Source organism: Protomyctophum bolini (genome assembly GCF_963924005.1).
Source record: "Protomyctophum bolini genome assembly, contig: SCAFFOLD_356, whole genome shotgun sequence".
Taxonomy (NCBI): Eukaryota; Metazoa; Chordata; class Actinopteri; order Myctophiformes; family Myctophidae; genus Protomyctophum; species Protomyctophum bolini.
Genome location: NW_027665895.1, coordinates 52,646 through 65,559, shown reverse-complemented (window position 1 = coordinate 65,559; position 12,914 = coordinate 52,646). Strand labels below are relative to the sequence as shown.

General features: G+C 43.2%; 1 protein-coding gene across 1 annotated transcript; it reads right to left on the bottom strand.

The window, feature by feature from the left end:
* Nucleotides 1-3,457: 3,457 nt before the first annotated feature.
* Nucleotides 3,458-11,544, bottom strand: LOC308312128 (histone H3-like; the record flags this gene model as incomplete). Its single annotated transcript, XM_080794521.1, has 5 exons — nucleotides 3,458-3,589; nucleotides 4,332-4,406; nucleotides 5,553-5,645; nucleotides 6,216-6,328; nucleotides 11,421-11,544. The coding sequence occupies 5 exons, from the start codon at nucleotides 11,542-11,544 to the stop codon at nucleotides 3,458-3,460; spliced, it is 537 nt and encodes a 178-aa protein (XP_080650647.1).
* Nucleotides 11,545-12,914: the final 1,370 nt, after the last annotated feature.

The following is a 12,914-nucleotide window of genomic DNA, read 5'->3' as shown; positions in this document are numbered from 1 at the left end:
CAGGCGTTGACACTAAGGGTTGCCCACCTGCCCCTGGCAGGTACATATAACTTTGGGGCAGGTGGAGTCTGCTTTCATGTTGCCCAGACCATGCAGGCGAGTGCTCTTTCCTTTTTTTTTTTCCTATTTTATCCCACGATTTTGTAACCCATTTTTCACCCCTGTGTCAATCATCTAATGTGATCCTGGGCTCTACACACCCTCCGCCAACCTGGGGAGAGCAACGGACTTGAACTCATGCTTCCTTCATGCCTGAGTGTCCAAGTTGCTCCTTTACACCTGACAGGGGGGAGTTTCCCTGGTTGGATGTAGCGCGTGGAAGGAACATGTTATTCCAACCAGTTCCTTTCCCCTCCATCAGGCACCCCGGCCGGCCATGGGGAGGCAGTTTAGTGACCAGGATTAATGCATGTTTTTTGTGAGGGTACCTACCCTAGGGGACACAGGGAGAACATGCAAACTCCACACAGAAAGGCCCTTTCGCCAACCCTGCCTTCGGGTATGGGCACTGATGACGCGGAGGAGGAAACACGCCGCCAGCACCCACAGCGTCCCGAGCGGGAATCGAACCCAGGACCTTCTAGCTGTGAGGCGACAACACTACCAACTGTGCCACCGTGCCCAGGCGAGTGCTCTTTTGAGAGGCGGACGCAACCATCTATGAACACAACACAAAATATAAAACACCCGAATGTGGAAATGAAAATAAGAGCACTGTTTATTTACCTGACGTGCTTTTTTGACCGTTGCTACACTTAACATCAAGTGTGAACCCATAGTCATTCATAGCTACTGTATGTGTAGGTATTTGGCATAGAAATTGAGGTACTTTTTTATCGTACAGCTTAAGTGAATTCAAATTTGACCTATCATTTTACAATGGACTTTTCGCTCAAGTGGGCATGACCTTAGTCTAGTGTCTAGCCCCTGTGTAGACAACCTCCCCCCGTGTGTGTATAAGGTTAGCAAGGAATATCACCTCTAATACTAACCATGTGTTGTATGGAGAATATAATGTTGCTGCCTTCAGGAAGGAGATATGGTGTATACCAGCATACAATAAGGTCAGACTAAAGAGGTCCTTTGTCCACCAGTCGACCGTGAGGCTTAATCAGGAGTTGTAGTAGCCACGGGGTAATCTAAGCGGTGGATATTGCCGGCTTACGAGCTTGTAGATCTGCTGTTTCAATAGCTAAAGTATAACATAATGCTTAAAACACCAAAAGGGGTTCCTGCCCAGAATGGGTTAAAAGCACAGTTGCGACATGTCGACATCTAGAATAATTATGCTGAAAATACATGGGATGGGACTCAATAGGAATTGGATAGTTCCTTGGTTACGTCTCAACGCCCATTCCATGAATGACTTCTTTAAAATAAGTGTTAAATAGCTCTATATTGTAATAGTAGTCATGTCCGTATGTTCAGTAATAGTGTCCCCCATGTATCCAGCTATATATAGCCTAATAAACGGAAATTTCTCTTTTTTTTATCCAATCAGGAGATAAATCATACAGCATATACAAGTTTTAAGGGCTTTAAGCAACTAGTCGACTAGTAAATCAAAGTTGACCTCGTTGGTACTAGTTGATAAGAAGAAAAAAGGGTTATTGTTTTCTTTTTTACATAATCGGTACTTCGGTAGTTAAACAACTATTCAACTAGTAAAAATCACTAGAAGTGAAAGCCCTAATACAAGTGAAATGAGAAGTCATTAGGGATGGGTGATATGGAACTTCTGGACGATATACTGTACTGTTATGGCTGATAAATGTCAATATGATGCCTTTCTTCCCAAACTACGTTTTAACTGAAATCTTTTCTTCTTTTCAGATGGGGGTCGGCGGCCAATTACATATAATTCTGGGGGTCCTTGACATGAAATAGTTTGAGAACTACTGACATAGGTTTTTCAGAAAACTGTTAGGATTTAGAAGGCATTTGTAGAATCGTTGGAAAGTGGGTCAGTATAGAGCGTCGCGGCCCCCCCTTTCATGACGACGCCAGCCCCGGGAAATTAATCCCAATGCATTTTTCCCATAGACATTTCAAAAAGTATTTATTTAAAGACCTTTTAAGCGTCGTACGAAGCCAACTCGAGTCGTGACAAATCATGACAACAAACACAATATTTTGGACCAAACAAATAATTACAAAGAAGAAAAACCAAAAAAAAGTGTTGTAACCTGCCGTTTTTTTCTACTTTCTAATTCTTTGTTTGGCCCAAAACATTGTGTTTATTGTCATGATTTGTCATGACAAGAGTTGGCTTTGTCCGCGGCGTAAACATCTTTAAATATATACTTTCTGAAAAGTCTTGAGGAAAATGAACGGGGATTTATTTTCCGGGTCTCTCGAGGGGGGCGGGACTGCGACGCTCTATAAAGAGGAAAAAAATGCCCGCCGTCTGAGCATGCCTCGGCCAATGAGGTCACCCCATTCAACTGTCATCACCCGATAATCAAGAGGACGTTCGTAATCGGCACCTTAGAAATACCCCCAGGATGTGATAATCAACATACTGGGAAATCCGGAAGAGAAACTATATGGGAGCGTTTGCTTTTTGTGTCAATGATGTCAACGACGGAGGCGCGCCGTGTCTGGTGGCCTTGAGCCACGCGAGTCGCCGTGCCGAGCGTTGCGACGGCCACCAGACCCGACTCAGCGCCGTCCGAGTTACGTCCCGATAGGCAGAGAATAGTATACATTAGCAGCCCCTAGTTTCCACAATAGAGTTGGAAATGACACGTTCAGTCCTTGACCTGGGGTGAAACACCACAATGTCTAGTATGCCAGTATGGCCATATTGGCCATATTCCAACGTCCTGATAACGGTTGATTTCGTATATTTAATAGTGATAACGGGTGAATCGCCGGATGAGGTGCGCGTGTAGCTCAGTGGGTTTCGCCACATCAATAACGTCGTAAACCATACAGTGCATTGTACAAATATGAACACTTTACTGACTGAAGTCACTCGGTGACTAAAACATGTCAACACAAAAACAGTGCATGTACAAATATGAACACTCTACTGACTGAAGTCACTCGGTGACTAAAACATGTCAACACAAAAACAGTGCATGTACAAATATGAACACTATACTGACTGAAGTCACTCGGTGACTAAAACATGTCAACACAAAAACAGTGCATGTACAAATATGAACACTATACTGACTGAAGTCACTCGGTGACTAAAACATGTCAACACAAAAACAGTGCATGTACAAATATGAACACTATACTGACTGAAGTCACTCGGTGACTAAAACATGTCAACACAAAAACAGTGCATGTACAAATATGAACACTCTACTGACTGAAGTCACTCGGTGACTAAAACATGTCAACACAAAAACAAATCTGACAATGGCACACAATCTGACGATCTAAAACGATCGGCCGGGGTCGGCAACGGAAGGAGGAGCCCGGAGAAAGGGAGCGGGGTCAGCGCTCAACACCACCCGTCCACGCCGCGGATTCGCTGCGCCAGCTGGAGGTCTTTGGTCATTATCGTGACTCTCCCGGCGTGGATGGCGCAGAGGTTGGTGTCGGCTATCAGTAGGACCAAGAAGGCCTCGGCCGCCTGGCGACAGGAGGAGAGAGAGAGAGAACGTTAGGGGTTATAATAACCCATTTAGACCCGAGACTATACTAATGTCTTCTAAATCATGACGGTTTTCTGAAGAAAAAACCCATGTCAGTCGTTTCATGTCAAGGACCCCCAGAATTATATGCAATTGTAATTGTTCCAAATATATGTAATTGGCCACCGACCCCCTCATCTGACAATATGTTGTTCCATGCAAAGAAGCAAAGATTTGAGGTAAAAACGTTGAGAATCTATCTATATATATATATATATGAGCTTGTAGATCTGCTATTTTTTAATACCTAAAGTATAACATAATGCTTAAAACACCAAAAGGGGTTCCTGCCCAGAAAAGTAAGAATTGTATGTACTTTTAGCACTGATCATTGGAAAGGAGCTAAACATATACTGTAAGTAACCTTGCCGAGCCATGAGGCCCATAGGGGCAGGAGCCTATCTCCTGTTTCTGTAGCGTGAGGCAGATTGATGTACAAGTACACCCCCTGGACATGACGTTAATATGTCGCAGGGACTTACCCCCCAATGGCCCAATCCAACCCTTGATGCCGAGTGTCAAGCAGGGAGGCATTGGGTCCCATTTTTAGAGTCTTTGGTATGACCCGGCCGGGGATTGAACCCCGACCTCCCAGTCTCAGGGAGGACACTCTAACCACAAGGCCACTGAGCTGGTAAACATATACTGTAATCCACCACAATGTGTCTTGATTTATCTTACCTCCTGTAGGGCCATCAGAGCAGGCACCTGCCATCTCAGGTTGTCGTGGCTGAAGTTCTGGGCCACCTCCCTGACCTGAAACATACATAGGACAACAAAGGATGTTTAACACAAATTATCTGCATCGACTTCTTCATAAAAGGTATTGGTGTTGGGTTTGAAATGATGCATTTAAAAAAAAGAAGAGACATGAGGCCGTTTTTTTTTTTTTTTAAAGGCTTCTAAATCAGACCAGTTTTCTGGGGAAAAAAACTAAAAACAAGTTTCTATATCAGTGGTTCTCAAACTATTTCATGTTAAGGAACCCCACAAATTATTTGTAATTGGCCAGCGACCACCATCTAAAAATAAGTTGTTCCAGGGACCCCCCCAGAAGCAAATATTTAAATTAAAAACGTCCACTCACTCTGAAAGAATATATACATTACAGTATATATATATATATATATATATATATATATATATATATCCCTAACCCTATTTATATATATACACAAGGATCTGCGCAACATTTTCACGAGTGCCGCGCTACGAGCTTTCTATTTATTTTTATAGTTTTCACGGTGATCAAAAGATCTTCATATACTGTGCCTGAAGAAAATAAAGACCACCCGTTGAGACCATCCACATCTTATTCTTTCACAAAATCGTGGGCCGCTAGCGTGTCCATTTTGGACTGAGTTTGATTAAAAAACATCTTTCTAAAAAACCTATGTTTCTATGTCAGTGGTGCTCAACCTTTTTCATGTAAAGGCCCCCTTGAGCCCTTCTTGAAGCCTACTGCCACCAATCTAGGTTTCAAAATCGACTCTGACCTAAAGATGGACAAACAGATAAATGAGGTAGTAAGAAAGAGCTTCTTCCAGCTTAGGAGGCTATCTAAGGTTAAGTCTTGTCTATCCCGCTCTGTTTGAAACTGTAATTCATGCTTTCATGACATCCCTCCTTGACTACTGTAATGCCCTGTATATTGGAGTAAACCAGGTTTCTATCTCTCGATTACAGCTAGTCCAGAACGCAGCTGCTAGGTTACTTACAGGCACACGTAAGCGAGACCACATCAGCCCTGTACTAGCCTCCCTCCACTGGCTTCCTGTGCGATACAGGATTGACTTTAAAGTATTGCTCTTTGTCTTTAAGTGTCTAAATGGTTTGGCACCCAGTTATTTATCTGAGCTGCTGAAACCCTATGCTCCGACACGGACGCTCAGGTCCTCTGACCAGCTTCTCTTGGTGGTGCCTAAAACCAGGCTGAAGCTCAGAGGTTACCGAGCCTTTGCAGTGGCAGCTCCCAAGCTCTGGAATGAGCTGCCTCTGCACACAAGACAATTAAGCCCCCACCCTCCAGGTGTTTAAGTCACGCCTCAAGACTTACCTTTATTCCTTGGCTTTTCCAAGCACAGTATGAGATGTTTTTCGATGTTTAATGTGACACTGTGCATGTTGTTCGTGGTTGTTTTTGTGGTTTTTAAATGAAGTTGTGTTTTTTAATGTTTTACTGTAAAGCACTTTGGTACAACGTTGTTGTTTTAAAATGTGCTATATAAATAAAGAATAAATAAATAATAAATATGGTATGGTAAAGTACCCCCAGAATTATCTCTATTGGGCCACGGACCCCCCATCTCAAAATATGTAGTTCCAGGGACCCCCCCAGAAGCAAATATTTTAGTTAAAAATGTTCGCTCTGAAATATATATTAAATGATTTGCTCCACTTTTTATTATTCAAAAATAGCAGACCTACAAGCTCCACTACTCCACAGTGCGCCACTCGGTGGCATGCTACGAGCTTGTAGATCTGCTATTTTTCAATAGCTAAAGTATAACATGATGCTTAAAACACCAACAGGGGTTCCCGCCCAGAATGGGCTAATCATCTCACCAAGCGGCAGAAGGGTGCCTTCCGAATCAGCATCTTGGTGCTCTTCTGGTACCGTCGGATCTCATCCAGTGCCTTGGTTCCTGGGCGGAACCTCCTCCTTTTGGGGGCAGCAGCTGCAAAGAGGCAAACATGATTGAGCAACGGAACTCTTTCCAGATTTATCCAGAATTGGGTGCCTGGACAGTTGCAGTGTTGATTCCGTCGACTAAAACGAAGACGAAAATAGTTCGTCGACTACCTTTTTTCACTGGCGAAAACTAAATGACAAGAGATCCAGTCATTTTACACTTGGTTGCATGCTGAAAATAACAGATCGGCTATTTTCAGCAAGTGTAAAAACTGTCATTAGGACGGCATCAAGGCCCGCTAAAATACATTTTAGTCGACTAAATCACCTGTAGATTTCGACTAAAACAACACTTAGTTGCATGGCAAGTTCATTGCATGCAATCCCGGGCTTGCCCAGGATAGTTTTTTACCAGAGCTTCACATAAATCAAATATGTAACACAGAATATAATCAACATTTCTAAAACAAAGCACTGTGGTTGAGTGGTTGATGCTCAGCGACAACTTTTCTATATGTGTATATTCCCTAGACTCTAGGGAATATACACTCTTTTTACACAGTCCTGTGAAGTTTTTCTACTCTAGGGCCTAGAGTAGAAAAACTTCACAGGACTGTGTAAAAAGAGCACAAAAAAGATGTTTTCCAAAAAAATGTGTTTCCCGAATACAGGAGTGATCTAAAACAAGCTCTCAAACTAAATTAATAAATACTACGGTCAAAGAAAACTACGGTCAAAGAAAACTGTGTCGCTCTGTTTGTCTTGTGAACAAACTTGTGTTGTTTCCTACTCTGTCTGTGTCTCATAGGGTGGCTGTGGGCAGTTCAGAAACCCGTCCACCAGTGACATCATCGATGGGGAATCCAAGCTAATAGAAAACGGCAGGCTTTCTAGTCCTGGAAAAGTTGCAAAGCGAAAATGGAAGCCATCTTCTCACCGTGATGAAAATCGAAACATTTTGGTAAAGAAATCTTGTTAAAAAAAAAAAAAAAAAAGAATCTGCCTAACGATGATGTCACTGGTGTACGGGTTTCTGAACTGCTCACAGCCCTCCTATGAGACACAGACAGAGTAGAAAAAGATTGTGCCGTTTTATCATGATTATCGGTGGTGAGGTGACCACTGGAGCTGAAATAACGTTGATGGGTGGTGAGTAAAAACAGAGAAGGGCTGGGGCGGTGGTTTGCTCTTCACCGCAGCTCAGTGACGTCATGTTGTAGTTCGGTGGTCACCTCACCACCGACAATCCAGAGATTCCAGACTATGAATAACGTTATTATATGAAGATGAAAAGTGGTCCTTTAAGTTCTCAGTTACACAACCAGAGCTCTCTTCTTAAAGCGGGACTGACACGCCTCTCGGGAAGCTATTAAGGCTATTAACGCTAGCATCTAGATTGTGACGTACTTACGGGCCAGCTCAATTTGACCAATAAAATTGATCTTGTATCTGGTCTAAATGTCAGAGCGGCTCTGGGCTCTGCGAGTTAGCGTTCCTGGTGGCTATCAACTCATGCTAGTGGTTTTGAGGTCACTTTTAGCTTCATAGCTGGGTAAAAGTTTGGTGGAAAAATTATTTTTTTTGCTCGAAAATCTCGTTAGAATGATATTGAGTTGACGTGTAAGTTTTAGGGTGAACTGTTGCATAATCGCAATTTCGCGTGACGGGTTCCATCGTACCTATCTTGTCTTATCTGTCTCCCCCCGCTGACACGCCCTCAGCCGGCTAAGTGCTGAACAGGGCTCACGGAGCCCTGGAGCTTCACGTAACGTTATCACTGCCTGTGACTACTCTAGCGGCCGGCCTAACCTGTGTCCGCCCCTCTCTCTCTCTCTCTCTCTCTGTCTCTCTCTCACACACACACACACACACACACACACACACACACACACACACACACACACACACACACACACACACACACACACACACACACACACACACACACACACACACACTCTCTCTCTCTCTCTCTCTCTCTCACACACACACACCGATATGGGGGGCGGTCTCTCTCTCTCTCCGTGCACAACTTGGAGCTCTCCAAATAGCCACCAGAAGTATGATGAAACTTGACATAGCGTTATTTAGGCTATAATGATCAACTTGTATGGGTGATCATTTTATGTATATCAAATATTATACCCCTCCATACACACACACACACACACACACACACACACACACACACACACACACACACACACACACACACACACACACACACACACCGACAGTCAGAGAACTGACTCACTAAACAACACTAAACAACGTTGGATTCGTACAGTGCAGAATGCAGATAAGTGTAGGCCTATGTTCTTATTATAATTGTGAGTTTGTTTTTTAACATGCACCGCGAGTCCACGGGAGCCGATCTACAAGCTCACAACGCGTTGCACTGCGAGTAGCCTAGAGAAGGCTGTCAAGTGAGCAGCGCAATCGCGCATGCTATAGAAATATCCTAATAAATAAATAAAAAGGTGTCGCTTGCAGGGGCAGTTTCCTTATGGGACTTGCCTCTAGAATGCATGCATAGGCATGCAAGTGCACTCGGCATTTATATATCATATATATAGACTAGTACGAAGTATAATTAAATGATCACAGGCATTCTAGGTCGGGACACATGAAATCCACGTAAATGCCTTTCCGCTAGCTTCACGTCATTATATCAGCGTAAACGCGAGAAAACATCAACTTCTTTTTTTTCACCGCTGGGGGGGGGGGGGGAGGCGGGGCTGCGGATAGCCCCCATGAGGATCATCAGAACTATTCGGGTCTGCAGTTACAGCACACATTTTCTTATATTATGGCGACGAGTATAGTCACTCATGACGGACAATCGGACATATAGGCAATGAAACGGTCAGTAAAGTGGAATGAATCACAGCATTATATCGCCCCTTGCTGCAGAATGGGAAAGAATGCAGAATATTTTCATGGCTTATAATCTAGGACAGGTCAGACGATCAGTTGAGGCAATTTATTATTTGGTACAGAGTCACACTCAATTCAATTCAATTCAATGGGCTTTATTGGCATGAGAAAACATACGTTTACACACACTCAAAGAGTACGGCAATTTCCCCGTTTTGATGTGCCTTCTCATCAATTCATTATGCATAAACAAACATTTCACATGAACAAACAATATTGGTAAAACTAACACATTTGAGTACGTTATATACATTTTATTTTCACACATTTAGAGTCCGACCGGCTGAGAGCAGCCTGCATGACTACCAGAGGCTATACCGTGTGCGCACTAGGCTGTGCCCCGGCGGTGAGAGGGGACAAACGGACGTGAGCAGGGCTGCATCCCAGCTCTCTGCCGCAGCATGGAACTCCGAGTGCGAAATAGCGATTATGCAACAGCTTACCCTAAGACCTACACGTCAACTCAATGTCATTGTAAGGAAGCTTTTCGAGCAATAAAATTTTTTTTTTTATTACACTTTCACTTTGTATGACGCAAAAGGCCACCTCAAAACCACTAGCCTTTACTGCGCTAGCCACTCAGCTCGGCTAGATGCTAGGTCACGTCAGAGCCTGAGATATAGTCACGTGTCGTTTGAAACTGTTTTCATTCAGACCACGTGATGTACCTTATCAGCAATGTTAATCTCGGGCTTTGACACTCCCCCTTTAAAGCTAGTCAGTGACATCATTGTTTATTAACCTAAAGCACATCACCATGAATGAAACAATTTTAAACTTAAACTTTAAACTTATCTAATTTAACAATCATAATTCTATGTATTATATATATATAATTCTATAACATATAATTCTAATGTTTATGCCTTGCTTTTCTTTTCTTTTTTTCTCCATTGCTCTGTAAAGCACTTTGAGCTGCATTTCATGTCATGAAAGGTGCTATACAAAAAAAGTGTTATTATTATTATATATACATGAACTAACTTAGACCAAAATACAAATGACAAATGTATTAGCAATTATTAAAATACCGGTAATCACATTATTCAAACTTGGCTCCCAAACATGTGGGTTGCAGGAGGTTGTCCTCTAGGGCAAAAACTAATGTTTGTACCCCCTCTTTTTCCTTTTCTCCCCATGCGAGATACTGTATTTTGTGTACAACTGCTACCGGTATGAACAATAAAAAAAGAAAATAAATAGAAAAGTTGAACCTGCCTTTGAAGTTATCAATATCATGACATGAACTGCCGATCACAATCTCACAAATACGTAAAAGTATGAAATAGATATATGAAAATGTATGATGGACATTATATCCTTGACTTAGTTCACAATCAACAAAAGGTTTGTAAGCCACTGTATACCGTAATTATGGGGGCAGAGTGTGCGACTTTCCCCAGTCCCTTTAACCCATTCAGGACGGGAACCCGTGAGCTGCTATTTTGAAAGAAATCCCGTCGCTGATTGTGTTAATGTCAACGAAGTCCACACCCACAACACCAGAGGCAGTTCAACAAACCATGTGCAACCCAGATTAGGCACTAACAAGGGACTACATTGAACATTTATTTTGCTCCTATGCCACCAATATGTGGAACACCCTACCAACAGTCATTAACCCATTTTGACCTGGGAACGATTCTACAAATGCCTTCTAAATCCTGACAGTTTTCTGAAAAACCCATGTTTCTATGTCAGTGGTTCTCAAACTATTTAATGTCAAGGACCCCTAGAATTATCTGTATTAGGCCGCCGACCCCCATCTGAAAATATGTTGTTCCAGGGCAACCACTGGCCCCCGTAAAATCTGAATCCCACCCAGTTGTGCTTGAAATGTACTGTAATTCTCCAAACTGTTCATAAATACTTAAATCATGTGAGAGGTGGTGGTGCGAGACAAAATTAACGGTTGATTTTACAATTATAAATTAGGGGTCCCAGAGATAGAAATGCCATTCAATGGGGGGGTGTCCGTAGCCTAATGCATGTCAAACGGGGGTCCTTGAAATTAAACTGGTTGAGAATCACATGCAGCTAGAGCTGCAAACATCTTCTCTTATGGGGGGGGGCTGTCATATATATTTTCAAATGGGGGTCTGCAAGGCTATTAATGAGTGTCATTTTAAGGGTTTGTTTGCGGAACCACTTTTGGAACTAAATATTGAGTCGTTATCATGGTTCTCTGGCGACATCCTCACCTGTGACGCCGCTCCCATCTTGCGACCGCCTGGAGGGAGGAGCTTGAGAGGAGGACGTCCCTGGCGCCGCAGAGGAAGGCTGGGGGGGTCTTCGCACAGGCGCACTTCCCTTTGCACGAACCATCTCTTTCGGTTTGTATTAGCAACTCTGTATAACAGTCATGACATACAATACAAAACAAGACAAACAAACCCAAACAACAAAGTTATTAATACAACAATACAACATCGGAGCCAAGGGGGATTACAAACAGAAAACATTAAAGAGTGTGTTGTGTATGTGGCCTAATGGCCCGGGGCTGGGCCAACTGGCGCCCTGTACTCTGTGGCATATTTAACTTTAACAAAATAGTTTTGAGTTGACAGCTTAAATCCACGCATTACTCGACAAGTCTCGACACCAGCAACAACAGCACCTGCAGCTGCCCCTTCACAATAATAAGTGCCTTAGCTCTGGTCCATAGCTCTAATGCGTGCATTAGAGCTATGTTACTATCAACGTCCGCCGCTCGCATGAATGCAGACCAGCCTCTACTCTTTAGTGTAAATAAAAATAACGTTTTTGCTACTCACCAAAACAAAGGCGGGTTGTGTCAATAGAAAGACTACTTTCCTTAGTGGAAGCACTCTGAGCCCCCCACCACACGTATAAACTGTACTTTTTGGCCAAAAAGGGATTTTGTTTCCACCGGAAAAAAAAAAAATGTAGTTACTCCGCTGCGCCCTCTACTGATATTGCCCAGAGAACTGCCTCATAGAGGATATTTTTCCTCCGGTGAAAAAATATCCCTTTTTGGCCAAAAAGTACCGTTTATACGTGTGGTGGGGGGCTCAGAGTGCGTCCACTAAGGAAAGTAGTCTTTCTATTGACACAACCCGCCTTTGTTTTGGTGAGTAGCAAAAACGTTCTTTTTATTTACGCCAAAGAGGAGAGGCTGGTCTGATTTCGATTTGAGATTTAACATTGGAAGTCCCATATCCTTGTACTGCGCGGGGCAGAATCGTAGAAGCAGTAGAAGGATATGGATCAGATCTATAAGTGCCTTAGCTTTGCCTCCCAAGTCCCAATTCTGCACATTTTACCCAGGTTATTAAAAGGAAATAGGTGTAAGTTGTAACTTAACAGCATGAGAGAGAGGCCGCGTCAACTGTCACCGTAAACGTAAACACGACAGATGGACAGACGGACAAACCATCCATCCGTCTGTAGTTGGCGCCCCCCAGTGGTTGGCGCCCTGGAAAATTGTCCACCCTGCCCAGCGCATTCGCTGGGCTAGGGCCTATATGAACACACCTAATACAGAAATACACGCCAAAAAGCTTGTAGGCCTACTGTGGGAACCAACCATAGACTGTAAAAAAAAGGGGGAAAAAAAGAAAAAGGAACCAACACACGGGCATCGATCGAGAGGACGTCCCACACCTACCTATGTGGACAAAGATGCTGGTGCAGAAAGCACAAAAATGAGCTGGCCAGATGTATAGAGAACCGAG